The sequence below is a fragment of the Theropithecus gelada genome, chromosome 6 (assembly GCF_003255815.1).
Source record: "Theropithecus gelada isolate Dixy chromosome 6, Tgel_1.0, whole genome shotgun sequence".
In the NCBI taxonomy this organism is placed as follows: domain Eukaryota; kingdom Metazoa; phylum Chordata; class Mammalia; order Primates; family Cercopithecidae; genus Theropithecus; species Theropithecus gelada.
Genome location: NC_037673.1, coordinates 74,268,271 through 74,295,460, shown reverse-complemented (window position 1 = coordinate 74,295,460; position 27,190 = coordinate 74,268,271). Strand labels below are relative to the sequence as shown.

Below are 27,190 nucleotides of genomic sequence, written 5' to 3'. Positions count from 1 at the left end.
AGGGAGGGAATCTCTCTCCAGACTCGGCTAGCTAGCGAGCACAGATCCAGATTCTGCCTCTCAAATGAGTCATTTCATGAATGTGGCTGAAGTGTCTAACGGTTGGCATTTCTCAGGAAGCACGCTGGGATTATGGATGTGAAAGTTAACGTGGGTTGTTTGAGAGAGGACTGAGGTTTCAGAAATCTCAGGATGTCTGTCTGTTGAGCTCCATAATCAAGCTGCCAAATTCAAATCTGCATCTACGAATTCTTGAGCACTTGAGGTGGGTGCCCTCTGAAGCTGAACCTTTTCAAAGCTGCTCTGAAGAGTTGGGTGGCACCTCCTTCATATTTCATTCTAAGTCAGTTGTAGAGCTACGAAACCATCTTTGCTTACTGTCTCAGATGTGTTTCCAGTTTTCGTTGGAAAGAGAAATTGTGTTCTGAATCCCAGTTCCTGTGAGACCCTGATAACTTCTCAAAATATAAAACATCCTTAGTTTCAGCAGGGCTGCTGCCAAGAACTAGAGGAGGCTAGAAAGAGTTGTCTCAAATGTTTGCTTTTTTACCTTTGGCAAGCATCACCTAGTGGCCCTCATGTCAGTGATTACAGGGTTTATGTAACATGCCAGGGTTTGGGCCGTGGATAGCAATGTTATGGAGGGCTGCTCTTGGAAGAACGCCAACCAGCTTCAGTTTTCTGCACTGTAATTATTGCCAGTGATAGCCCAGTGTGGGCTCCCAGGGTCAAGAGGGATAGCATCACCAAGCTCCCCAGAGGGGGCGGGCCCACCTGACAGCCATTAAAAGGCTGATTCCGTGGGCAGGGCCCTTTTTCCAAATTAAGTATTAAGTGAACATTATTTCATCCTTATCCAAAAATGTGCTCAGAGCCTAGACACGTTTTTCCTGCACACCGGCATATGAACTGTGCAACACAGGGTGAGCTCAGTCTTCAGCAAGGCGTTTTGGATGGTGAGGCTTTGTGGTTGGGATTGCACCAAATGCCATGATGGGGGCGGGGGGGCCTTTCTCCTTTCATCCCTTGCCAGAGACTCAGCCTGGGCCGTGCTCATCATCATAATCACAGGCTGAAGAGGAATATTTTGGGTTTAGTTTCCCTTTCTTTTCTTTTTTTTTTTTTTTACACACAATGCCTATTTATAACCATTTGTTGACAGACTCTACCAATTACTGTAAAAAAACGTGTATTTAGAGAGAGACAGACCAAAAATGTGAATTCAATGGTGGCCTTAGTTCTGTATTTGATTAGCATCTGCTAGTGCCAGAACTGGAGATGGCTGTCTGTTGTCACTTTAATTGGAGGATGATTAGAAAAAAATACTTGCTTTTCTTCCAATCTTATCTTTGTTGTTACCAGCTCATCAGATCCACAAGTTCATGTTTATTGTGGCCATTATATGTTAAAAGCTCCGTGCATTTTCTGTCTCCACATCATCTGTAACATCCTGTTGCCAAATCCAGTTATCTCCTTTCCTGCTTTCTCATACTTTCCCTCTCTTTGACATTAACCATTTTTTCCATGGAGTATTTTCCCTGACTTCTGAGGCCTTTTTCTAGTCTAACTCCTCCTTCTCTGTCTTTTAGAGGCTCCTTCCCCTCTGCTTTGCCTTTCAAATGGTGGTTCTTTCCAGAATTCCATCCTCCTCCCTGTTCTCTTCTCAGTCCATGTATTATTTCCACCTCAAATACAGCCAGAAGAAGTGAAGACAAGGCACACAGTTTGGGAGCCCAGGACTTGGCAGTGGACATCGGATATTAGAGAGGGGTTGCCCATAAAGCTATCTTAGGGGCAGCTGAATATACAGGATCTCTGTGACTCCTACCCCTACCCCAAAAAGCAGGATGGCTCATGGGCGCAGCAGAAAGGTGATGGAGCCAGAGAGAGTAGGTCAGCTATTGTCCATGGTGGATATCGGGAGAGGCAAGCTGAAGAGGTTGAACCTGTTTTGATGGCCAAGGCCAGGAGATGGATGTCAATATCCCTCTGTGAAGTGTAGGAGTGGAGCACCATCGAAGGAGTGATGTGAGAAGGAAGTGAGAAGGCTGGGCTTTGTTTTGTGTGCAGGTTCGCCCGGGCTAGAGGCACCATGTTTGGATACACAGAAGAACAGTCTGGGTTAGAGATAAGATTCTGGAGTCTAGAATGCCCAGCGAAATGTTGGGCATGGAAACTGGAGGAATGAAAGCATTGAAGAGATGAACAGAGAAAAAAGAATAAGCAAATGAGGCTGAAAAGAATGGCAGGTAGAGGCCGGGCACAGTGGCTCACGCCTGTAATCCCAGCACTTTGGGAGGCCGAGGCGGGCGGATCACGAGGTCAAGAGATCGAGACCATCCTGGCCAACATGGTGAAACCCTGTCTCTACTAAAATTACAAAAATTAGCTGGGCGTGGTGGCGGGCGCCTGTAGTCCCAGCTACTCGGCAGGCTGAGGGAGGAGAATCACTTGAACCCAGGAGGCGGAGGTTGCAGTGAGCCGGGATCACACCACTGCACTCCAGCCTGGTGACAGAGCAAGACTCCGTCAAAAAAAAAAAAAAAAAAGAAAAGAATGGCAGGTAGAAATGAGGGCTAACCCAGATGGAGCATTTTCTCTGTGCCAGGCGCTACAGTAAGTGCTTTGCATGCATTTTCTCACTTAGAGGCTGAAAAGGGGAAGGATACCTTAGAAAGAAGAAAATTTCAAAAAGAGAGACCCTCCTTCTGCCTTGATCATATTTGTCACTCTTTCTTTACCTGTTGCATTGGCCGTCCATAGGCCCTTCCTGGATCCTCCTGGGGAATTGGTATGTCTTTTGTAATCTCCTAGCACTTCGTGTATTTTATTTATTCAGACAACAAATGTTTATTCCACTATTTTAGAATTTATGGTGGTTAAATAAAATTATTTTATTATTACCTGCTGGACTCCAGCTTATTCATTCAAAAGATTTAGTGTCTAACACATATAGTGGTCAACAAAATCGGTTATTTGTTTAGTAAGTAAATGAATAATATGAAATAAGCTATTTTTTCAAGACTCAATTTAAACCAAAGCATGAGAAGAGCTCTCATCAACCTATTTCAGGTATAGATGGCTTAATTTACTACAACAGTCATGAGTTGAGGATTCATTGAATGGTTGTTTTCTGTTGTTTTTGGTTTACACTGCTCTATCGACACTCCGGCTGATGTCAGACATTAACCAATTGTTGAAGTTCCCTGTAACACCAGCACATTCTCTGAATACTTACTATGCACAATGCAATAATGATTAACATTTGAACTCTGTCTAGGCTGAGTATGCCACATCAAAGCTCTTTTTTCACTAGGACTTTTAAAATATCAAATATGAACTGAGTGAGTAGGTGTCAGAGAAATTGACTTTGTAAACTGAAAATCATAAACTTAAGATTCATTTGAAATACGTCATGTGGAGTGCATATATAAAAATTATGAGTATTTTGATTTGTCCCCTGTAGGTAATAAATAACATCTGTAATATTCCTCCTCACCTTTTTCTGATTAGCTTCATGTCTGGCATATTTTTCCCAACACTCCTATTTCGTGTTATAAGAATTTCACCAAGGACAGACAGGATTCTAAGTAAGTAGTGAAGGTGTAATAGAAAACTTGCGGCAATCAGGTTCAAGTTCAGAAATGAGGGAAATATTTAGTGGTGGTCAGGCCTCCCTATTTTACTCTTCTTTGGTACACGCTGGCAGAGCTGCACAGGCCCTGAGGGGCGGCAGTGCCTGTGAAAGGCACAGGGTCTGGGGCCCACTATAGTCTAGACCCACAAGCCAGCCCCCACTTCCCCAAAGCTGGCGTGGCTCCCAGCCCCCTCACTCCCCACATGTACCTGCACCCACATGGGGGCATCCAGCAGAGTGCCCTGGGCCACCAGCATCCCCCTGGGGTCCATGGAGCTGGAGGGACCTCTGGAGACTCCCAAAGGTGAACCAAGGTGGACATTGGCCAGCTCTGCTTTCAGCTGTTTTGTATGATGGGCAGCTGTACAGAGTTTGTTCGGAAGGAAGATTTTGCCCTTAAAAGTTTGAAAACCACTGCCTTAACTGCGTAATTTCAATAACTACTATATGATGATGATGATAATAATAATAGCTAACATTTATTGAGAGCTTACTATGTGCCAGGGACAAACTATGGGCTTTCAATGTACTATCTCATTTAATTCTCCCGAAAAAACTCTCAGGTAGTTACTGATTTTATCAATGAGAAAACAGAGGTGAAGTAAAATGCCCATGGTTACAGAGTTATGAAATAGCAGAACTGGCCCAGTTAGTCTGGCTCCAAAGCCAGGGATCTCAATCTTGCTGCTAATACTGCTATTAATTAGCTCTGGTAAAAGTGAAGAGGCAGCCTGGACAACTGGAAAACAGCAGAGCACATGTTTAGTAAGTGCCTATGAAAGTCAGGCATTAAATGATGCTTGAGCCCCAGTTACTCTGAGCTTCACTCTATCCCTCTTACCCCACTGGCCTCACCTAGTTTTGGAAAAGTTTGACAAGCACTGAGACAGATAAATAAGTGTAAAAAGAAAAAATTGGCTTGTAAATACTCCCCAAATATCCTGCCTGATAAAGCATTCTTCCTCCTCTCCCTCCTTCTCCTTCCTATCACCTCTCCCTTTGCCTTTCTCCCCCACTCCACCTCTCTTCTTTGTTTTGTTTTCTTTTTGCCTCCCTTATCAGTCCTGTCTTCTTTGCCTTGTGTTAGATTCTTTAGGCTCCTATTTCAGGACAGGTCACATCTACTCTTGCTTCTACACTAGGACACACCCTCCCCTCTTACTACTCAGTGTTAGTTCACTGGCCTCAATAAACACTGGATGTTTTTATTTTATTTCATGTTTGTGCAATTGAAGACAACTGAATTCATTCTGTGTTTTTTCTTTTTTCCAAAATGATATATGAATTAGAATCGCCCTTTGAGCCAAGAACCCTGGTGGGTTTTGTTTTTTTTTTTTTTAACAGGGCCACAAGCCCAGGAATGAAAAATCAGTTCATAAAATTAATAGCAAGCAAATTTAGAATCCACTACAGCACCTATAGCCAGCTTGAAGTAAGCCTGAGAAGCAAACTCCTACAGGATGAGATTGATTCCAGCAGTGTGGTTAGATATTTGGAAATGCCTAAAGAAATGTTTATGCTCAAGTTAAGATTGCAGCCGAAACCATATAACTTGAGAATTTCTGGGGCCTAAATGTATGGGCTTTACAGAAGGTACTACGTTGCTTTGTGCCTGTGCCCAGATCACTCTTCTCCTTTTCTACTTTCCTCCCATGCTGCCCCCAGCACACACATACTTGCCTCATCTCCTCCTAAAAAAATAATAAAAATTGAAATCTTTCTAATGCCTATTCAGCCTTCCAGTTTCATCTAAGACCTCACTTCTTCAGGGATATCTTCTCCTTTTCCTAGACTAATCAAGGTCCCTACCTTGCCTTCCTAGAGCCCCCATCCCTGACCACAACACCCATCATAATTGATCATCACTGCTTGTCTCCTGGCCTTCCTCCACTTGGCTGTGTGCCCAGCAGCTAGGACTAGTTCAAGAAGTATTTGTGGACGAAGTAAATGAATCTACTCTGGGGAGACCATGGCCACAGGGTCCAGACACTTCTCAGCTCTCTGCTGTCTCCTTACTCTTCCTTTCCAGACTCTGATTCCCAAGCAGCTGAGAGGACATCTTTTTGTTTCTTCCATTCTGAAATTCACTGACCAACTGAGTACATCTGTGCTCATAAACATTTGATTTAGCTATAAAATCTATTTTACATAAGAATGCCAATTAGAGTAGAAACTTCCTGCTCCTCCCTGTCCCCACTATGTGTAAGATAAGTGTGGAGGTGAGAAAAAGAGCGTCGTCTTCTAAGGGGTGGGAGTTGAATGTCTCCTAGGTGCCCACTGCAGGCAGCATGGAAATAATAGGGTGGGTAGTATAGGAGGCACACTTGAGATCTTTCAAATTGCTCCAGCTGACCATCTGTGGCATGGCTACCTGGTAAGGCAGAAAGTCCTCTGTGGGACTGTCCCAGGGCAATAGCTGTGCAAAGACCATCATGAGTGCAACAGATGCTGCTGAAGATGGTAATTTCAGGCAGCCCATGTTGGGCCAAACAGGAGGCCAGGGCTCAACTGGGCTAGACTAAGGGAACCAAAGATAGGTATGAAAGGGACTGTAGGCTCCAGTGACCCCAAGGCAGAACCAGAATTGGGAATCTCTTATCTCTCTCTGTTTTTACAATTCTGGCCAGACCTGTAGTGTGACATATAGAATTTAGGTGGTGGTACCACATTTTCCCCACATAATTTTCTAACAATACCTTGTTCCCTTGGCAGCTGGTTCAGATTTCACAGTCATAAGAGGGTTGGCCAGTTGGTCACACCTTGACTTTGACAGCTGTCAGTCAGAGGCCATAGGTTCAACATATATTGAAATGATTTCTTTCAGTTGGTCAGTCGGTTTTACCTATTTACCTGGGCTTATGGCAACCGCTGTGGAAATTCAGGAGACCTGTACCACGATCTGTGCACTTGCGGCGCACAGAATGCTCACCACGTGTACAATCTTCTTTCCTCCTCACGCTTGTTCTGTCAGGCAGGCAGTATTTTGGTTCTCATTTTGCATATAAGGAAACAGGAACTCAGAGTGGTTAAATGACTTGGTAAGATAAGAAAAAGAGCTTGTTCTAAAGGCTATTGAAATGCCAGTGATTGATTTCTCTGAGTTACTTTTCAGAACCAGAGAGTGATGGCATAGGGCAAGCTTATTCAAACCCACGGCCCATGGGCTGCATGTGGCCCAGGATGGCTTTGAATGCGTAACTTTTCTTTTCTTTTTTTTGCAACAGAGTCTCACTCTGTTGCCCAGGCTGGAGTGCAGTGGTGCAATCTTGGCTCACGGCAACCTCCACCTCCTAGGTTCAAGTGCTTCTCATGCCTCAGCCTCCTGAGTAGCTGGAATTATAGGCATGCACCATCACACCTGGCTAATTTTTGTATTTTTAGTAGAGACTGGGTTTTACCACAGTGGCCAGGCTGGTCTTGAACTCCGGGCCTCAAATGGTCTGCCCACCTCGGCCTCCCAAAGTGCTGGGATTACAGGCGTGAGCCACCATGCCTGTAAACTTTCTTAAAACATTATGAGCTTTTTCTGTGATTTCTTTTTTTTTTTTTTTTTTTTTTTTTTTTTTTTAGCTCATCAGCCGTCATTAGTGTTAGTGTATTTTGTGTGTGGCCCAAGACAATTCTTCTTCTTGCAGTGTGGCTCAAGGAAGCCAAAAGATTGGATACGCCTGGCGAACAGCATGCCACCACGCCCTCCAAAACGGCTCTGCATAGCCCCGCTTGCCAGCTGTTAGGGGCTTTTTTCATCTTCAAAAATTAAGCAAAGAGGTTCACTAAAGCATCAGTTCAGAGTGTGGGGCTTCTAGTCGGTGTATTTTAGGGAACTAATTTTAGGGAAAAACTATTTTTAGGTCCATGATGATTTTTAAAAACAAAAATCTAGACAACAGTGCATACGTGCACGTCTGGATATGAAAGCCCTTACCACACAGCAAGATGAGAGGGTGGCCTTGGCCGAAGCCTGCAGTTGTTGGGACATGCAAAACCATGAGCAGACTGGAGATTTAAGCCACATGTGCACCAGCGCAGTCGCTCAGACGCAGCCTGGGTGCACTGATCTGGAAGGGGGACTCACAGGCTCTGGGTCTCTGACTTGCTGGCACATGAAGGACCTTAATGACTTGAACCTCACTTTGAGTTTGAGATCCTTTGAACTTTTGTTAGAGTGAGACATGAAGAAATGGTCAGCCAATCAGATGTTTAATATAAACTAAACTCTAGCGTAAATAAACTTTAAGAGACACATTTGATTTACATAATAAATAAACAAGCTACTTTTAGGAACTTTTAAGTACAAAAGTTGAAGATAGTTGCTAATTAAACCTAAATCTTGCCTGTACATTAAAAACATACCCAACAAAATTTCCAGATTAGAAAACTCCTCAAGAACCGAATTTCTGGGACAACTGGGGTGTTTTTCTCACTTAGCCCAAGTGAGTAAGTTTTACTCTAAGTAAGTATGCATACATCATTAAGTGTGAAGGTGGCATCACACTGGCAGGGAAAGTCAGATGGGTTATTAGCAGAGAATGAAATTTTACTGATCTTCATAAATTGTAAAATGACCAAAAACAAATAGAACTCAGTAGAAATGAATGGCAGGCCAAACAAACCAGAGAGAAAAGGGGCTACAAACTAAAAGTGGTAAATTATAGCTTCTACACATAAATCCTTTTTAGCCCATCCCTCTTCAAATTCTGCAACATAAATGGGGGAGCAAATATAGACCCTCTCTAAATCCACACACACCAGAGAAGTGCATTTGGTTGTTTTTTTGTTTGGTTTTATTTTGTTTTTTCTGATATAATAGTGATTTTTGCCTCCTTTTCTCCTCTTTGTAATGTCTTGGGTAGAAGAGGTTGTAAAAGAAAATAAAACTATATTATACTGATGATAATAGCTACCATTCAGTGATAGCTATTGACAGATGTTATTATCTGTTTCATAGAGCAAGGATTAAATGAGTTGTACATAGAACAATTAAAGCAGTGTTTTATATTTATAAGCATGTAGTGTTTAAGTATTAGATGTTATTATCTTCAATGTTGACAATAGTCTTAACAATATACCAGCTATTCTACTAAGCACTCTATATGCCTTATCTCACTTGCTACTATTATATTAATTTCATAGATAGTAATCTGAGGCAATGCTTGGAGAGTGGGGCTTAGGAAGACCCACTGTTGTGACCCTGAAGGAAAGCCGTGCTCAGGATGCTAATGGGGATGGAGGAAAGGGCTGTATGATTGATTCCCATCTGAGGGTTGAGAAGTTTAGAAAGTTGCCTAAGATTGCACAGGTGGTAATAACATTTACTGTGCACTTTCTATGTGCTGTACTTTGTACTAGACATTTTTACTGTATCGTTGCATTTAGACCTCACAACAATACTGAAACTGAGGCCTAGGGAGGCCAGCTAACACCAAGATCACACAGCCAGTGAGTGATGGAGCTGAGATTCAGACCCAAGCAGTCTGGCTCCAAAAGTGCCTGTTCTATACTACTGTGCACTATGGAGGAGGGCTATACTCCTGGAGAAGGGCTGGTAGGATGCCACTTCAATCATATAGCCCTTTCCTCCATCCTCATTACTATCCCTAGCACTGCTTTCCTTCAGGGTCACAACACTAGGTCTTCCTAAGACCCCATTCACAAATCATGCACAGCTCATTGTACTTGAGCAGCATTTCCGAGAGGAAGTGCCCCTAGACCCTCCCGTTCACCCTCCAGCGCTGCTTGTGCCACCCTCACCTCGCCACCCTGCCAAGCCCTTGCTTGCACACCTCTAGTGCAAGAAAATCACCCTCCCCAAGGAAACCCATTCTTTCTGTCTTGGGGAAACTGTCTGGTGGAAACACATTCCTCGTATTGACCCAAATGGTGCTATGTGCCTTTAACCTCTCTGTGCCTCAGTTTCTTCATCCGTGGAGCTTTCACGAAGATTAAATTAGACACAAAGTGCTTAAAACAATGCCTAATCTGTATTATGTTTGCTAAATATTAGCTGCTATTACTATTTTATTATTATTTCTCTCTGTGGCTTCCACCCCAAATGCTTTATAGTACAAATTCAGTCCTTCTTGAATTCACTCTTTTTCACCATTTTGTCAGCTGCAGCCTGCCCTCCAGGATACTATGGTGGCCTTTGTGATGACTTTGTAGACTCCCTGCCATTTTACTCCAGTCTGCTGTACATGCATCGTTAAGAACTGCCTTTCTGGGATATTGCTTTTGTACATCATTTCCCTCTTCAGAAGCCAAACTGGTTCTTGTCTGCTTTCATACTTTGGATGGATTATTAGGTTCTCTACTAATTTCTTGCTGATCCGCCCATGCTCTTCTCTCTGGGCATGAAAACTTCCTGTCTTCCATGGACTTTCGTCTTCTTATTTGCAGGTCAGCTCACATATTTATTTTGTTTAAGCATTATGTAGTTAAAAGTCTCAAAGTCTATATACCAAAATGTTAACAGCAACGAATAAATTAACAGGTCATTTTTATTTTCCTTTTCATGTTTTTCTGTATTTTCCAACATATATACAACACACATATAAATTGCGTTATTATGAAAAATACTGCGTTTCATAAAAGTACGATCATAGACTGTGTGATACAATACTTTCCAAGGTCAAGAGGATGCCCTGTGCAGTCAAGAGAGTAGGATTGCCTTTCATGAAGATCAGAAGTATCTTCAAGCCTCCCTCAGTCCCTTCCCTGTTTGGTGAACCCATTGCCAATCACTAATTAGTATATTTCAAACTATATATATTAGCCATAGACCCTTTCTTCAAACAAAAATGTAGGCCAGGTGTGGTGGCTCACACTTGTAATATCTCAGCACTTTGGGAAGCCAAGGTGGGAGGATGACTTGAGGCCAGGAGTTTCAGACCAGCCTGGTAACCTAGGGAGACAATTACAAAAATCACAGTGGCCTCTTTAAAAAAAAAAAAAAAAAAAAAAAATTAATTAGCTAGGTATGGTAGCACATGCCTGTGGTCCTAACCACTCAGGAGGCTGAGGTAAGAGGATCGCTTGAGCCTAGAAGTTCAAGACTGCGGTAAGCTGTGCTCTCACCACTGTATTTTAGCCTGGGCGATAGAGTAAGACCTTATCTCAAAAAATAAAAAAATAAAAAAAATTTTAAAAATGTAGAGAAGTACAACATATTTAGCAGATACTATAGATTCTTCCTTAAGGAGTTGAACTACTCTGTTGAAATGGAGATGGCGAACCTGGACCCCTAGCCACTAACTCACCAACCTATTTCAAGACAACTTCCGAGTTACTTCCAGAACCTACTTTCAGTCTGGAGAACGCAGTTCTGCACTAAAACCACCAGTCCACCTCATTCTGGTAACAACTCCCAGTTTCTAGGGGTTGCTCAGATAGGGAGTGCTGTAAGTTTACTACATATTATGTAACATATTTCATCCATCCTAAAATTTTCTGCTGATCTCCTTTTTCCCATCCAAAATCAATACACACGGCTAATCCATCTTATATCTGAATACTTCTGTCTGGCCAGAAAGCTTTATTATCTCAGAGGTGGCTTTCGGCTCAGAAGGAAACGAGAAAAATTTGTTTGTTTATACTTCTCTCTTAACTCCCTAGTTTCTGCCCATTCATCAAGCTAATAGATAGAATATTTGGCTCTTCTGATTCGCCATCTGAAAGCCTCTGCCCTCTTGGCTTCTGCGACGTCCTGTTTAACTGATTCACTTCCTCATATTATTTTCTTCTCTGCTCCATTTGCTGTTTTCCTTTGGCCCTCAGTGCTCTGTTTCTGGGCGTCTGCTTTCTTGCGTCCCTCCCTAGACAGCGAATCCACTTCCAGGGTTAAGTGATCACTGCATTGCGGGTGGTGCTTAGTGTGTGCCTCAGTCTTTCAGACAGAGGCCAGTCCTATAGCTCCAATATGTCGTGGAGACGTCTACCTTGAGCTCAAGTTAATTCCTAAAGTCGGTGTATCTCATTCCAGAATCCTATACTCCCCACTATTTCCCATCTCAACATCTCTATTCTGCCAATATCAACACTATTCTCTCAATCACCAAATTCAAAACCTTGGGTTTTATTTATCTTTTATATTCTTTTGCCACCAAATATCTTGGATTTCACCTTGGGAAATTCTCTTAGATGTCTCTGCTCATCACTTCATGTCGTAGAATTCCAGAACACAATGCTTTATTACCACATACAGTTGTTAATCAACAAATATTTCTTAAATCAGAATCTAGTCCAACTCTGTCAAATAAATTTTAAAAGTTTGTTAACATTCTAAGAAACCTCTGCCTCCTGTCTCTGGCCCTGACAGTTTATCCAATACACTGTCAAGTTAATAATGAAAACACCCAGTGTAGCCAAAGCAATCTTGGGAAAAAATGAAATGGGAGGACTCAGGCTTGCTAATTTCTAAGGTTACTAGTAAGCTTGACAAGCCCAGGTAGTGTGGTACTGGCATAAGAATAGACACAGATCAGCTGGGTGTGGTGGCTCACACCTGTAATCCCAGCACTTTGGGAGGCTGGATTGCTTGAGGCCAGGAGTTTGAGACCAGCCTGGCCAACATAGTGAGGCCCTGTATCTAGATAGATAGATAGATAGATAGATAGATAGATAGATAGATAGATAGATTTTTTAAAAACTATAGATCAATGAAATGGAATTGAGAGTCCAGAAATAAACCCTCATGCTTATGGTCAATTGGGTTTTGACAAGGATACCAAGACAATTAAAGAGAAAAAGAATACTCTCTCAAACAAATGGTTCTGAGACAACTGAGGTATCTACATACAAAAGGATGAAATTGGGTGGGTATGGTGGCTCATGCCTGTAATCCCAGCACTTTGGAAGGCTGGAGTGAGAGTATTGCTTGAGGCCAGAAGAAAAGCCTGGGGAACTTTGCAAGACCTTCATCTGTATAAAAAATTAGCTGGGCATAATGGCATGTGCCTGTAGCCCCAGCTATTCTGGAGGCTGAGGTGAGAGGATCGCTTGAACCTAGGAGTTTAAGGCTGCAGTGAGCTAAAGCTAAGATTACACAGCCTGAGTGACAGAGTGAGATCCTGTCTCTAAAAAAAATAAAATTGAGAATGTGATACAGAACACATTTCAGCCATTTTTTAATGCTCCGCAGTTACTCAAAAGGTTAAACATAGACTTGCCATATAACTCAGCAATTCTGCTTCTAGTTATATACCCAAGAGAAGTGAAGGCATACATCCACACTGAAATTGTACATGAATGTTCATGGCAGCATTACTCATAGTAGCCAAAAAGTATAAACTAAGAAGTGTCCATTAATTGATGAATAAAGAAAATGTGGTATATTTTTGGCAATATACAGGAATGAAAGGAATATTATTATTTAAAAAGAATGAAGTACTGATACGTGCTACAAAATGGATGAACTTTGAGAACATTATGCCAAGTGATAGAAGCCAGATACAAAAGGCCACATATTGTCTGATCCTATTTATATAAAATGTCCAGAATAGGTAAATCCAAAACACAAAATGGGTTAAGGGTTGGCTAGGGCTTCAGTGTGTGGGAGTAAATGGGGATTAACTGCTAATGGTGCAGGGTTTCTTTCTGGGGTGATAAAAATGTTCTAAAATATGTTACAGTGATGGTTATACAACTTTGTGGATATACCATACTAAAAACCATGGAATTTTACACCAAAAATGGATGAATTTGATCATGCGTGAACTATATGATACACTCTTTAAAAAATATATTTAAATTACTCTTATGTCTCCATATTGATTAGAAGGAAAAGTTGCCAGCTCTCCGACCCTTCTTCTGTGGCCACATCTCCCTCTGACCATAATCAAGAAGTACTCCCTGCATTTATGAACTCATGTCATCAGATCAGGCCCACCCAGACAAATCTAAGATAATCCCCACATCTTACAGGTCTTACCTATAATCATATCTGCAGAGTCCCTTTTGGCATGGAAGGTAACGTATTCATAGGTTCTGGGAGATTAGGATGTCGACATCGTGGGGAATCGTTATCCTGCATATCACACCCTGTTTTATACTTCTTTCTATTGCATAGGAGTCTCATACATGTTGACAGATGGATGGAAAAAATATATTATGCAAGTACTAACAGCAGCCACAATGGCAGCTAAAACTGGGTTATCTATACATCAGACAAAGTAGATTTAAAGGAGGAAAGCGTTATTAGAATTAAAGAGGGAGTTTTCAAAATAATTATCAGTCATAGGGGAGATTTTTAACATACCTCTCTCAGTAAATGATAAAACAAGCAGACAAACAAAAATGACCATAAAGATCTAAAAGATTTGAAAACCATAGTTAACAAACTTGACCTGAGTGATATACAGAGCACTGAGACCAACAATTTCAGACTACATATTTTTTACATTGGTGCTTGGATAATTCATAGTATTAAATGTATGTATTGGAAATGAAAATGTTGAGTATCTGTTTTTCAAAAGGTTATAAAAAGAATAACAAATTAAGCCCAAAGAAACTAAAGGGAGGGAAATAATAAAGATAAAAGAAGTTAATGAAATAGAAAACAAACATACTACAGGTAGGATCTACAAGGCCAAAAGTTTGTTGTTTGAAAAGACTAATAAAATCGGGCCGGGTGCGGTGACTCATGCCTGTAATCCCAGCACTTTGGGAGGCCAAGGCGGGCAGATATGAGGTCAGGAGTTCCAGACCAGCCTGGCCAACATGGTGAAACCCCATCTCTACTAAAAATACAAAAAATTAGCTGGGCATGGTGGCACATGCCTGTAATCCCAGCTACTCGGGAGGCTGAGGCAGGAGAATTGCTTGAACTCAGGAGGCAGAGGTTGCAGTGAGCCAAGATCGCACCACTGCACTCCAGCCTGGGCAACAGAGCAAGACTCCATCTAAAAAAAACAAAAAACAAAACACTAATAACTAATAAAATCAATTAAACACTATGAAAATATATCTTGGAAAAAAATGAGAAGCATGAGTTGCCAATATCAGGAATAAATAGGCAATATTAATACAGATGCTCCAAAACTTCACATGTATTACGCAAATTCCTAATAAAATACAAGTTATCAAAACTGACACAGGGAGAAACAGAAGATCTGAATGGTCCTATACCTGCTCAGGAAATTAAATCAATGATTTCAAACCTTCCCACAAAGAAAACGCTAGGCCTAGATGGCTTTACCAACAAACACTTTTTTATGGATGAATAGTATTCCATTGTGTCTATATACCACATTTTCTTTATCCATTCATCTATTGATGGACACTTAGGTTGATTCCATATCTTGACTATTGTAAATAGTACTGCAATAAACATGGGGTGCAGGTATCCCTTTGGTATACTGATTTCCTTTCCTTTGGATAAATACCTAGTGATGGGATTACTGCACTGTATGGTAGTTCTATTTTTAATTTGTTGAGGAACCTCCATACTGTCTTCTGTAATACCTTTACTAATTTACACTCCCACCAACAGCACACACATACATTTTAAAAGCATAAAATAGTACTATTTATTATCCCTTGGCACATATGTATTCTGCATTTTAAAATGGCTGAAAGATGGACTGAAGTCACAATAGTAGCAGCTTCTAGAGGAGTAAATGAAAGGACAGGGTTTGAGGATAGGAACAAAGGAGACTTCCACTTCATTTTTATTGTCCAGTTTCTTTTATTTTTTTTTTAAAAAAAGCAAACATGGCAAAATGTTAACATCTGTTCATTTTGGGTGATGGCTCATAGGGTGTTAGTCATGTTATTCTTTGTAATTTTCCCTTTGTTTAATTTCTCAAAATGAAAACAATAAAGTCAAGATAATAGTATCTTTCATAGTTTAGTCTTAGGCTTATTTATTGTTTAGGTATTTTATGTTCCTGTTTGTTTTAAGAAAAAAAATGTGTATAAATATATGTATAGATGAGATAGTTAAATTTCCTTTTTTTGTTTATGTTCACAAAACATGCTTGTTTTATTTAACATTCTTTGGTATCAAAATGTGGCCTTCATACAAACTTGTGAGGAGTAAACCATGAGGGTTCACGGTTTTACCGCAGTCTGTATGTTAGCAACCACTTCCTGTGATAGTCATCATCATGCACCTCAAGTACTAGAAGCATCTGTTTGTATTGGAGCCAAAATATCCACAAGCAGAGAAATAAGAAGTCAAAAATATTTTCCTCTTTGGTGCTAAAGATTTGCTGCTGTGTGATTGTTGAGACTGAAGCTCTGAAAGCACCAGTGTTTGCTGGATCTGTCTCCAGCTTGTCTCTACAAGGTCATTTCCAAACGACTGTCAAAAGAATGGCATGTCCCACCTTTTCCACCAGCGACACACCCGCATGAAAACCCCAGGAGCACAGAAGCCCTGCTTGGGTGAGGATGAGGGCTCTCTCAAAGTCTATTATCAAAGGAAGGCAGACAGATGGGTTAACCACTCCAATGGAGTCTATACATTTACAGACATTTCACATATTATGACAATTAATTATTAGGCTGGTGGTTCAGCAACCTTTCGAAGTGATCCCAAGATGATTGCCATGACCATATTTGCAAAGCTAACAGATAAATGTGGGCTTAAAACAGACTATATGTTATTCACTCCTACCATATGCATAGGTAGGAGTGAGGTGAGGGCCCTCGTGGACCCACCAGGGTCTTCCGCAAGAGTAGAACTCTCTCCTTGTTCACTCCTTTCATAATCAGGCAAAGGAGGAAGTTATTCAAAAGGAGGAACTGAGCATGCTCAACCCAGACCCTTTTTGCTGGGTCCAATTTCCAGCCAGCCTGTCACCTGGATATATGTAAGCGCTCTGGTCTGCTCTCAGTTGTGTGCTCTAAGGGAGGCCAATGGGTGTTCAGCAAGATCAACGATGAGGGTTAAGTCTTTCTAAGTCAAGGGTCAATTACAGACAAGATCACTCTGCCACAGATCTGAAGCCATATTCTCTCCAATCGATTTTGTCAGTAACAAAAGCAATGTTTTTTGTTCCATCTGTTTATCCTCTACCTCTTAATTCGTTTCAAACTTAAGAGGGGGTAGAGATTAGTAATTGCTCCCCACAAAAGCAAAAAACCAACCTGATGATAAATTAATATAAGATCTCAAACATGATAAATTAATATAATCCATGATACCAGCCAAAAATTTGTATACCACATTTATTCTTACCCCCATAGTTATCCTATCTGAATAGTTAACTGAGCACTGCTCACTTTTAGGTTTCATAAGAGTTGTTAAAAAATAAATCTTTGTACTCTATCATGGCATGCATGAACTCTCATAGCTTGAAATGACTGCATTAAAATGCACATTTTATAATTTCTTATACTATTTACGTAAGTATAAGCACACACAGAAAATGTATTTAAATTTTTAACAGCCAAAAACAAAAACCAAAAAAAAAGTCACCCTGCTGTAACAGAACACTGTTCTGCATATGGCTAGCTGTACATTGGCAGAACATAGCGATTTTAAGGATGAATTAGTGTTGTAATCTCTTTGGGATTTTCTTTATATTTGCGGTGGTTTATGACTGACATTTCGTGTAACTATAGCTTTCTGTTTGGTTTAATAAAAGATTCATTTCTGTGGCAAGATACACATTTGCACTCCAGTGTTGAATAAAAGCTACTGTTCTGCAAGAGTATAAAATGCTGATTTATAACGACACGTTCCAATAACGGCGATCTAAGTCTTTCAAACTATTTCTTCCCAGGTCCTGGGAACAGCATGGCTCCAGCAAAGGATGACTCTTCTCTTCCAGAATATTCAGCCTTTAACACATCTGTCCATGCTGCAATTAGACATGGAAATTGGAAACTCCTCACGGGCTACCCAGGTAGAGTGCTTAGCTTAGCAAACTTCGCTTCCCGGGGTAGACAACGCAGGGCCGTGTCCTCAGGGCAGTATCTCCAGTCTGTCTGCACTCCTGGGATTTTATTCCCACTGCCATTTCTCTGGAAAGAGAGGACATTATCACTCTTGTTCTAACCATTTCCCACCTCTTCCTCTGTGGCTCCTCCTCGAGGCTCCTAAGCCCTACCACTCACCTCACTTTGCTCAGATTCCTGAAATCTTAACTTGTCTTTCTAATCTTTCATGATCCCTCCTGATAAATGTCCTAGAAAGACAACTATTTATTCAAGGTTTTCTTTTCCCACTTTTAAGACTCTGCCTGTTCCCAGTTACAGTTTCCATTGTTGTCATGGTGCAAGTAAGCTTTCCCAATGGATCATCAAGGAGAAGCTTACCAAAGTAACAACTGCCTCTTGCAAAACGTATCTCTGGGGCTGCTGAATGAGGAAATTATAAGAAGGGATGGTTTAACCTACTCATCCTAACAAACAAAAAAAAAAAAGAGAGAGAGAGAATTAACTGTAGCAGGGGTGAAAGGAATAAATGTCACTCTTATGCTTCATGGAAAATACAGATTTGAAATATGTGTGGCTATCAAGCACAACACATTTAGCTAGCAAAGAGAGTCTCTGAGAGCTACACCCTCAACCAGTGGTATAGCTGGGGAAGGAGGTTGCTCCCTTGATTATATTCTCTAAGAGTAACATCTTTTCAATACTTTTAAAATATGTGGGATGATGGTTAAGCCTGTGATGTAATTAATCAATGTTTCCAATGAGAATATTCTTGGCATTTGCAATAAGACAAGTCTTTTTTGACTGGGGTTGTCCCATGTATTATAAGACATTAACATCACTAGCTCATGCCCACTAAATGCCAGCAGCACCCCATGCCCCAGTCCTTGTGACAAGGACATACACACATGCACACACATTTCTGGGTGTCCTTGCTTGTGAAGCAGTGAGACATGTCTAGTTAAAGCACCAGAAGTCAAGTCTGAGAAGCATCTAGAGACAGCATGTAGGGCCACATCTTTTTGTGTGTCCACACCCACGACCCAGTGCAGCCTTGGCCTCAGACTCCTTCCCTGAGATTAGAACCTGCCTCTGTGCTTCTCCCTCAGTAAACTGTTTTGTTTTCTTTGCTAGGCTGTGGTTACTGGTTCCCTCCACCGTCTCAATACAATGTTTCTGAGATACCCTCATCAGACCCACCAACCAAGACCCTCTGGCTCTTTGATATTGATCGGGACCCTGAAGAAAGACATGACCTGTCCAGAGAATATCCTCACATCGTCACAAAGCTCCTGTCCCGCCTACAGTTCTACCATAAACACTCAGTGCCCGTGTACTTCCCTGCACAGGACCCCCGCTGTGACCCCAAGGCCACTGGGGTGTGGGGCCCTTGGATGTAGGATTTCAGGGAGGCTCGAAAACCTTTCAATTGGAAGTTGGACCTCAGACCTTTCCTCATGACTCTTGTCTCATTTGTTATCCCAACCTGAGTTCACTTGGCCCTTCTCTTGCTCTTAAACCACACCGAGGTGTCTAATTTCAACCCCTAATGCATTTAAGAAGCTGATAAAATCTGCAACACTCCTGCTGTTGGCTGGAGCATGTGTCTAGAGGTGGGGGTGGCTGGGTTCATCCTGCTTTCCTAAGCTGTGGGACAGCTGCGAACTTAACTCGAAATAGGAAGTTCTCACTGAGTCCTGGAGGCTGGAACAGCTGGCTCTTTTAGCCTCACGAGTCAGACGTTCGATTCCTGTCTGCCAATAGCCGGTTTTATTGGAGTGAATCACATTTCTTACACAAATGAAGGCAGCAGACCGTTATTAATGGTTCTGTTGGCCAAGGCTTCTCCCTGTCGGTGAAGGATCATGTTCAGGCACTCCATGTGAACCACCCCTCTTGGTTCGCCCCTTACTCAGCTTCTCTCATCACAGAGCATAAAGCCCATCTTGTTGTTCAGGTCAACAGCAAAATGCCTCCACCTTGATTGTGGCTTTTACAATAAAGAAATGTGTTTTTATCCTAACTTATTTTTCCCCAGCCATTGCTCACTCTGTCTAGACTTCCTGCCACTTCCAGTTCTTCTGTGGCTTTTCCTGCCCTTCCTTTTGACCTCACTGTCCTATCCCTGGGAAGGCCACTTTGCTTCACTACCTAAGCACCCCTGATTTCTGGAATACTCCTGAGCCCTGCCTTACTTTTGCCGCCAGGGCTGAAGCTAGAGGCCTCCCTGTAATAGGCAGCGGAGTTGCTCTGTGAGGATGTTCATGGTAGACACTAAGAGGGCTGGGTGGTAGATGCTTGGCTTATGGCATCTGTTCAGTGAGGCTTTTCCTATGTTGCATGGAGTTAGTCATCGTGATTGTGGCTTTATCTCATAATGTATTAAGACTTGCACTGCTATTTACTAGCAGTGAGAAGAAACCTCAGGAAACAATATGAAAAAGCAAGTGGCCAATGTCTGGGATACTGGGCCTTGGTAAAGCAGAGGAGGGCACACCCACAGTCCTCTTTTTCTCTGTTTTACTGCTTGTATTGAGGTTCTGGGGTCTGGGAAAGAGGATGCACAGTTTGACCTGCAGCTCTTTCTCAATCCCACTAATGTCTTACTAATGTGGAACAGCCCATAGTAGCTCAAGAGTGTCAAACCCAGATAAATATGTGCAAAAATGATATTCTTTTCTGCATTCGCCCCACCATTTTGTTCACCAATGCTTGGAACACTGCCTGAAGGCACTCAATACATTTTTTAAGTTTTATTTTATTTTTAATTTTTTGTATCTTTTTGAGACAGGATCTCACTCTGTCACCCAGGTTGGAGTACAGTGGTACAGTCAAAACTCCCTGTAGCCTCGAACTCCTGGGCTCAAGTGATTCTCCCACCTCAGGCACCCAAAGAGCTGGGACTACAGGCATATACCACCACACCCAGCTAATTTTATTTTTCGAAAAGACAAGGTTCCCTGTGTTGCCCAGCTGGTCTTAAACTCCTGGGCTCCAGCAATTCTCCCATCTTGGCCTCCCAAAGTGCTGGGATTACAGGCATGAGCCACCATGCCTGGCCTCGTTTTTTAAAACAAATGAATAAATGGACAAATGAGTAAATGAGAAAGTCTCACACCATGAAAGATGCTAGTCCAATAAGCTGAATATGGAGGTAATATAAATGTCTTCCAACTGTTGATTTTCGGTTCTCAAACTGCCCCTCCTGGGGTAGGAGCATAATCTACATCACTGGGCAGACACAGGACACTCTACAGCAAGGTTGTAGCGTCCTCCCCAGTGCGGGGAGAAAAGGAACTGTGCCTACCAGGGGTACTCTCTTGTCAGCAATTTCCATTTCTATTTTTTATGGGACACTAGCAACTAAAAGCAACAAATAATCTGATATAGGTCCCTGTATAGTCATCCTTCAATTCAGTAGCAATATTTTCTGGTCACTACTAACCTGTATTGTATTAAAATGAGACTATTGGAAGGAAATGGTGCTAGAACTAATAACATCTCTTACCAACCTTTACCCAACTCCTGGGTTGGCAAACAGCTGGCCAAATTGCCATCACCTCCCACTTGGAAGCGTATGGCTGATAGCATGAAATAACTGAGCCCAGATGTTCCTTTTGCATCCTCCGAATCCCAAGGCTGGGTGTAGGTAGCTGTTGGAGGCCATTGCTACAGGGCACCTATCTGTTATTGCTGCCATCCTCCCAGCAGCTATCTCCAGTTCTAGTTCCTTGGTTGCCGGACACAATGGGGGATGTTCTGCACCCAGTAGACTTCAAAAGAGTTTTGAAGACTAATTTTTTGTAAAACAAGTACTTGATATTTTGGTTTATCCATAGTAGAATGTATCTCATTAGATTCTCTGATTCTATGTAAGAATGTGAAAAGATTGATATATTGTTGTTAGAAATATTGTTATTTCTTTCCAATTTTGTTTTTGTTTTTGTTTTTGTTTTTGAGATGGGGTCTTGCTGTGTCATCCAGGCTGGAGTGCAGTGATGCAATCTCCACTCACTGTAGCCTCTAACTCCCAGGTTCAAGCTATTCTCCTTCCTCAGCCTCCCCAGTAGCTGGATTACAGGCATACACCACCACGCCTGGCTATGTTTTGTGTTTTTAGTAGAGATGAGGTTTCACCGTGTTGGCCAGGCTGGTCTCAAACTCCTGACCTCAAGTGATCCACCCACTTCGGCTTCCTAAAGCACTGGGATTACAGGTGTGAGCCACCGTGCCCGGCACATTTTTTTACCTCTACGGAAGGTTTTGCTTATTTAATTGTGAGCTCATTTTTCTTTGTTACTACGTGATTGTTCCAGATTTGGGAGACAAAATAAAATTAATCTTTTCAAATATGTCAGCCATTGTATGGGGCTTCCATTTGGGGTGATGAGAAAGTTCTGGAACTAGATAGTGGTCATGGTTATACAACAGCATAAATGCAATTACTGCCACTGAATTGTATATTTTAAAGTGGTTAAAATGGTAAGTTTTATGTTTTATTACAGTTTTTAAAATGTGTCAACCAACTTTTTGGTACATAAATTATATCTCAGTAAAGCTGTTAAATAAATAAATATAGTAAAAATTTTAGAACTAAAAAAAGTGTCAGTCATTGCCCTACGAATATAAACTATAAAATAAGGTATTCGAGGGGAGGGAGGTCAAAGAAGGGTAGGAGTGAAAACAAAGTGACACTGAGAGAGAGTATTAGCTCTCTATTGCTGCGTAACAAATTACCCCAAAACTTAGCAGCTTAAAACAATAAATGTTTATTACTTCACACATTCTACGAGGTAAGGACACTGGGAGTGGTTTAGCCCAGTGGTTCTGGCTCAGGGTCTTTCACGAGATTGTAGTCAAGCAGGCATGTGGTCATCCCAAGACTTGAGTGGGGCTGCAGGCTCCACTTTTAAGCTGACTCATTCACAAGGCTCTTGGCTGGAGGCCTCAGCTCCTTGCCACATGGGCATCTCCACAGGCTGCTTGGATGTCCTCACATATGGCAGTTAGCTTCCTCCAGGGCAAGTAAGCAGGGAGCCACAGGGCCTTTCATGACCTAGTCTCTAGAGGTGTACACTGTCACTTCTACCATTTTTCTGTTTGTTAGAAATGAGTCACTAAGGCCAGCCCATATTCTAGGGGAGGAAAATCTTACTTTTCAAAGTGAGTGTCAGATTGGTGGACTTATTTCACACCACATCAGAGGAAAATGGTCTCGTTTAGCCTCCTGGGGAATAGATTGTCAAGTCTACATGCATTTATCAAATGCTGCTATTTGAAAAGAGGTAGTAGAAAAAGCATTCAACTTTGCTATTTAGCGGCATACTAACCATGAACAAATCACTTCATCCTCTCTGTGCCTTGGTTTTTTTCCTGGTAAAGTGATGGGTTGAATTGGATAATTGCTAAAGTCTCATATCCTTAGTGTCCAGAACAATGCCTGACACATAGATTCTCTGTAAATGTTGGTTGATTGGCTCTCAAATGACTGAAATCCAGTGTGAGGATGTGAAATAATACTGTGCTAAAAAATAGCCTGAGATTTTCCAAACTCATTTTCTAAAAGTATTCTAATAAAAGCTGCTAATTTTTTTGAGTGCTTACTATATGCCAGGCATTGTACTAGCTGCTTTAAACAGACTATCTTGTTTAATATAATTTTTTTCTTTTCCCTTTTTTTTTTTTTTTTTTTTTTGAGACAGGGTTCTTGCTCTGTCATCCAGGCTGAACTCAAACTCCTGCACTCAAGAAATCCTCCCACCTCGACCTCCCAAAGTGCTGGGATTATGGGTGTGAGCCACTATACTCAGCCTTTAATGTAATTTTTAAACAACCAGGAATAATGCTTACATTCATTCAGTCTTAATTGTAAAAGGCTTACCTGGTTTTCATCTTTTCCATTTTTTCAATAGCCAATCTTTGTTCAAGTGTAAAATGATTTATGTCAAGAAAATAACCAAAATGGGCTTGTAAACATAAACATTTGTGAATAAATGTTTATTCATTTATTCATTTTAAATGATGCAGAGAAATTCACTATTTGAAGAAACCTTTTTGTAAATCTTTTTGTGAATGCAAATTTTGGCTTTTGTATTTACAAAACCTAAATATATTGACTTAGGTTTCCTAAATGGAGGTTTTGCTGCCCAGGTTTTCCTGCAGGATTCATACCCATGCATCAGGTGCTGGGGAGGAGGTATAGTGACCAGAGAAATGATACAAACAAAGCTAAAGGCATGGCCCCTGCCCCTAAGAGGTTTACAACCTAATTCTATGATATAGAGTTCTTTTCAGCTTACGTGTTTTTAAGAAAATTGGCCAGGTGCAGTGGCTCACACCTGTAATCCCAACATTTGGGGAGGCTGAGGAGGGAGGATTGCTTAAGCCAAGGAGTTTAAAACCAGCCTGGGCAACATAGTGAACCCCCGCCATCTCTACAAAAAATTTAAGAATTTGTGGGGCATGGCAGTGCACGCCTGTAGTACCAGCTACTTGGGAGGCTGAGGTGGGAGGATTGCCTGGGAGGTCGAGGTTGCAGTGAGCCGTGATCACACCACTGCACTCCAGCCTGGGTAACAGAGTGAGACCCTGTCTCAAAAAAAAAATAAAAATAAAATGCCAGCTCTATTAGTCCAGGTTCTCTAGAGGGACAAGACTAATAGGATAGATGGATATATGAAAGGGAGTTTATTAGGCGAATTGAGTCACATGATCACAAGATAACGTCCCACAATATGCTGTCTGTAAGCTGAGGAGCAAGGAAGCCAGTCCGAGTCCCAAAACCTCAAAAGTAGGGAAGCCAAGAGCCTCTGGCAAACCACAGGTATAGGTCCGAGAGTCCAAAAGCTGAAGAACTTGGAGTCTGATGTTTGAGGGCAGGAAGCATCCAGCATGGGAGAAAGATGGAGGCCAGAAGACATAGCCAGTCTAGTCCTTCCACGTTCCTTTGCCTGCTTTTATCCTGGCTGCTGGCAGCTGATTAGATGGCACCCACCAGATTGAGCGTGGGCCTGCCTCTCCCAGTCCACTGACTCAAATGTTAACCTCCTTTGGAACCAACCTCACAGACACATGCAGGAACCATACTTTGTGCATGCTTCAATCCAGTCAAGTTGATACTCAATATTAACCATCATACTGGCCGATACCAGATATATTGAAATAATTATTATCCTTTGCAGTGACCACTTAAACTTTAAAACCTATTTTTCGTTCAAGTAGAGAATAGTCACATTGTGTATAGATTGGTTTCCGCTGAAAAACCAGCCTGTTCACCCTGACCATCCCTGCTACCCAGGTGGATTCAGATGGTATAGAAGTAACCACCACATCTCTTGTTCCTTTGCCCTGGTGCCATGGGAGCCACCGCCAGGATGGCAGAAGAGGAGAGCGGCAACTCCCTGGGCCTGACGTCAGGGATTTGTGGCCATCAGGAAGCTGGAGGGATGTTTTCGTTCTCAAACCAATTCACCAACGTCACCAGTCATTGATTGCACTTCAGATATTGCATTTAATCACCTTTATTACTTTTGTGACAACAGAGATAATACATATTACTATTACAATTTTTAAAAATATAGAAAACATAACAGAAAATTAAACAATCCATAAACCACCACCGGAGACAGCCGTCGTGAACCTTCTTTTACACCCCTGTAACAAGACAGTAATCAAGTGGTCCCTTCGCAGGTTGGTTTTCAATCCCACTGTGCCCAGCTGAGCCCTCTTAGAGATTCAAGATGGTAGATAAATAAAATGTCAGTCTTTAGGAAATCTTCATTTTAATCTCGTTAATGAGGTCCAGATGTTCCCAGGATATTGACTCCAAAGGGCGGTGGTTTCACACTCACCCCACCCTGTGCTCACTCTCCCCCACGGGCCTCAGGAGGGGGCCTGGACACCAAGAGGCCAGTGTCTGATCAGTCAGGCCAGCAAGGAAGGGACTCTGCCTCTAGTGCAGATCAGAGCCTTGCAGAGCCAGACAGAGGAGATAAACACACACTCTCCTTCCTCGGGAAAACAGGTAAACAAGATTTACTGGGCTTTTATTTGCATTAAAGGAATCGAAGTTTAGATTTGGCCTTTATGTCAACATTTTATAGGTGAAATCATTCAAGCCCACGCTGTAACATGCACTGGGTGAAGATAAGGGCACCCAAGCCCGGCCAGACCCCAACAGGGGGTGAGGGGGCATTTGAGGAGCCCCTGCTCCCAGGATGCTCACTTGCAGTGGAGTACAAACATGAGGCTTGAACTGGGGCCGGGGGGAGGACCCAGGACGGTGGGAAAGCAGAGGGGCTCACCAGTCAGAGGAACGCTGCGTGATGCCCAGCAAGGAAACCCACATTGTCTTAATTTTTGTTTTTTGTTTGCTTGTTTTTCTTTTCTTTTGTTTTGTTTTTGAAACGGAGTCTCGCTCTGTCGCCCAGGCTGGGTACAGTGGCGTGATCTTGGCTCACTGCAAGCTCCATCTCCCGGGTTCACGCCATTCTCCTGCCTCGGCCTCCCGAGTAGCTGGGACTACAAGCACCCGCCACCTCGCCCGGCTAGTTTTTTGTATTTTTAGTAGAGACGGGGTTCCACCGTGTTAGCCAGGATGGTCTCTATCTCCTGACCTCGTGATCCGCCCACCTCGGCCTCCCAAAGTGCTGGGATTACAGGAGTGAGCCATCGCGCCCGGCCTGTTTTTGCTTTTCACCCACATGAGAGCTGTGAATTCTTTCTGTATAAAGTATTTCTAAAGGCAAAACCTTTGATTAGCATGTACTCTGGATCTGTTAGGGAAGCAGCTGGTTTGGTTTGAAAAGGTTATTTGGACCGGGCGCGGTGGCTCACACCAGTAGTTTCAGCACTTTGGGAGGACGAGGCGGGAAGATCATTTGCAACCAGGAGTTTGAGACCAGCCTGGGCAGCATGGCGAAACCCTACCTCTACAAAAAATATATGTTTAAAAATTAGCCGGGGCCGGGCGTGGTGGCTCAAGCCTGTAATCCCAGCACTTTGGGAGGCCGAGACGGGCGGATCACGAGGTCAGGAGATCGAGACGATCCTGGCTAACATGGTGAAACCCCGTCTCTACTAAAAAATACAAAAACTAGCGGGGGCGAGGTGGCGGGCGCCTGTAGTCCCAGCTACTTGGGAGGCTAAGGCAGGAGAATGGCGTAAACCCAGGAGGCGGAGCTTGCAGTGAGCTGAGATCCGGCCACTGCACTCCAGCCTGGGCGACAGAGCGAGACTCCATCTCAAAAAAAAAAAAAAAAAAAAAAAAAAAATTAGCCGGGAGTGGTGGTACATGCCTGTGGTCCCAGCTATTTGGGAGGCTGAGGTGGGAGGATCACCTGAGCCTGGGAGGTCGAGACTGCAGTGAGGCGGGATTACATCACTGCACTCCAACAGCCTGGACGACAGAGCAAGACTCCATCTCAAAAATATAAGAAAAAATAAAAGGTTACTTGTTGGGGCTTCATCATAGGGCATCTGGTTTTCCTTGGTTCTTAGGCCACAGCATGAATGAAAGTGTTTGCTTTAACTCATACAGGTGATGGAAATATGGGGCCCCCACATCCAGGACTGCAGGACAAGGAGAAGGGTTCGTCTCAGTGGGACCTGCAGTTGTATCACTGAGGTCCACAGATGCTCCTTACCCACCCAAAAAAAGCAGCTGCAGCGCCACAG

General features: G+C 42.4%; 1 protein-coding gene across 1 annotated transcript in view; it reads left to right on the top strand.

Moving 5' to 3' along the window:
* ARSB (arylsulfatase B) overlaps positions 1-22,117 on the top strand; it is a 193,712-nt gene extending 171,595 nt beyond the window's left edge. The window contains exons 7-8 of the mRNA XM_025389230.1: positions 17,362-17,484; positions 18,650-22,117. Of these exons, the coding sequence (XP_025245015.1) occupies positions 17,362-17,484; positions 18,650-18,915 (389 nt within the window). The 3' untranslated portion in view covers positions 18,916-22,117. The remainder of the gene's footprint in view (positions 1-17,361; positions 17,485-18,649) is intronic.
* The last annotated feature ends 5,073 nt before the right edge of the window (positions 22,118-27,190 follow it).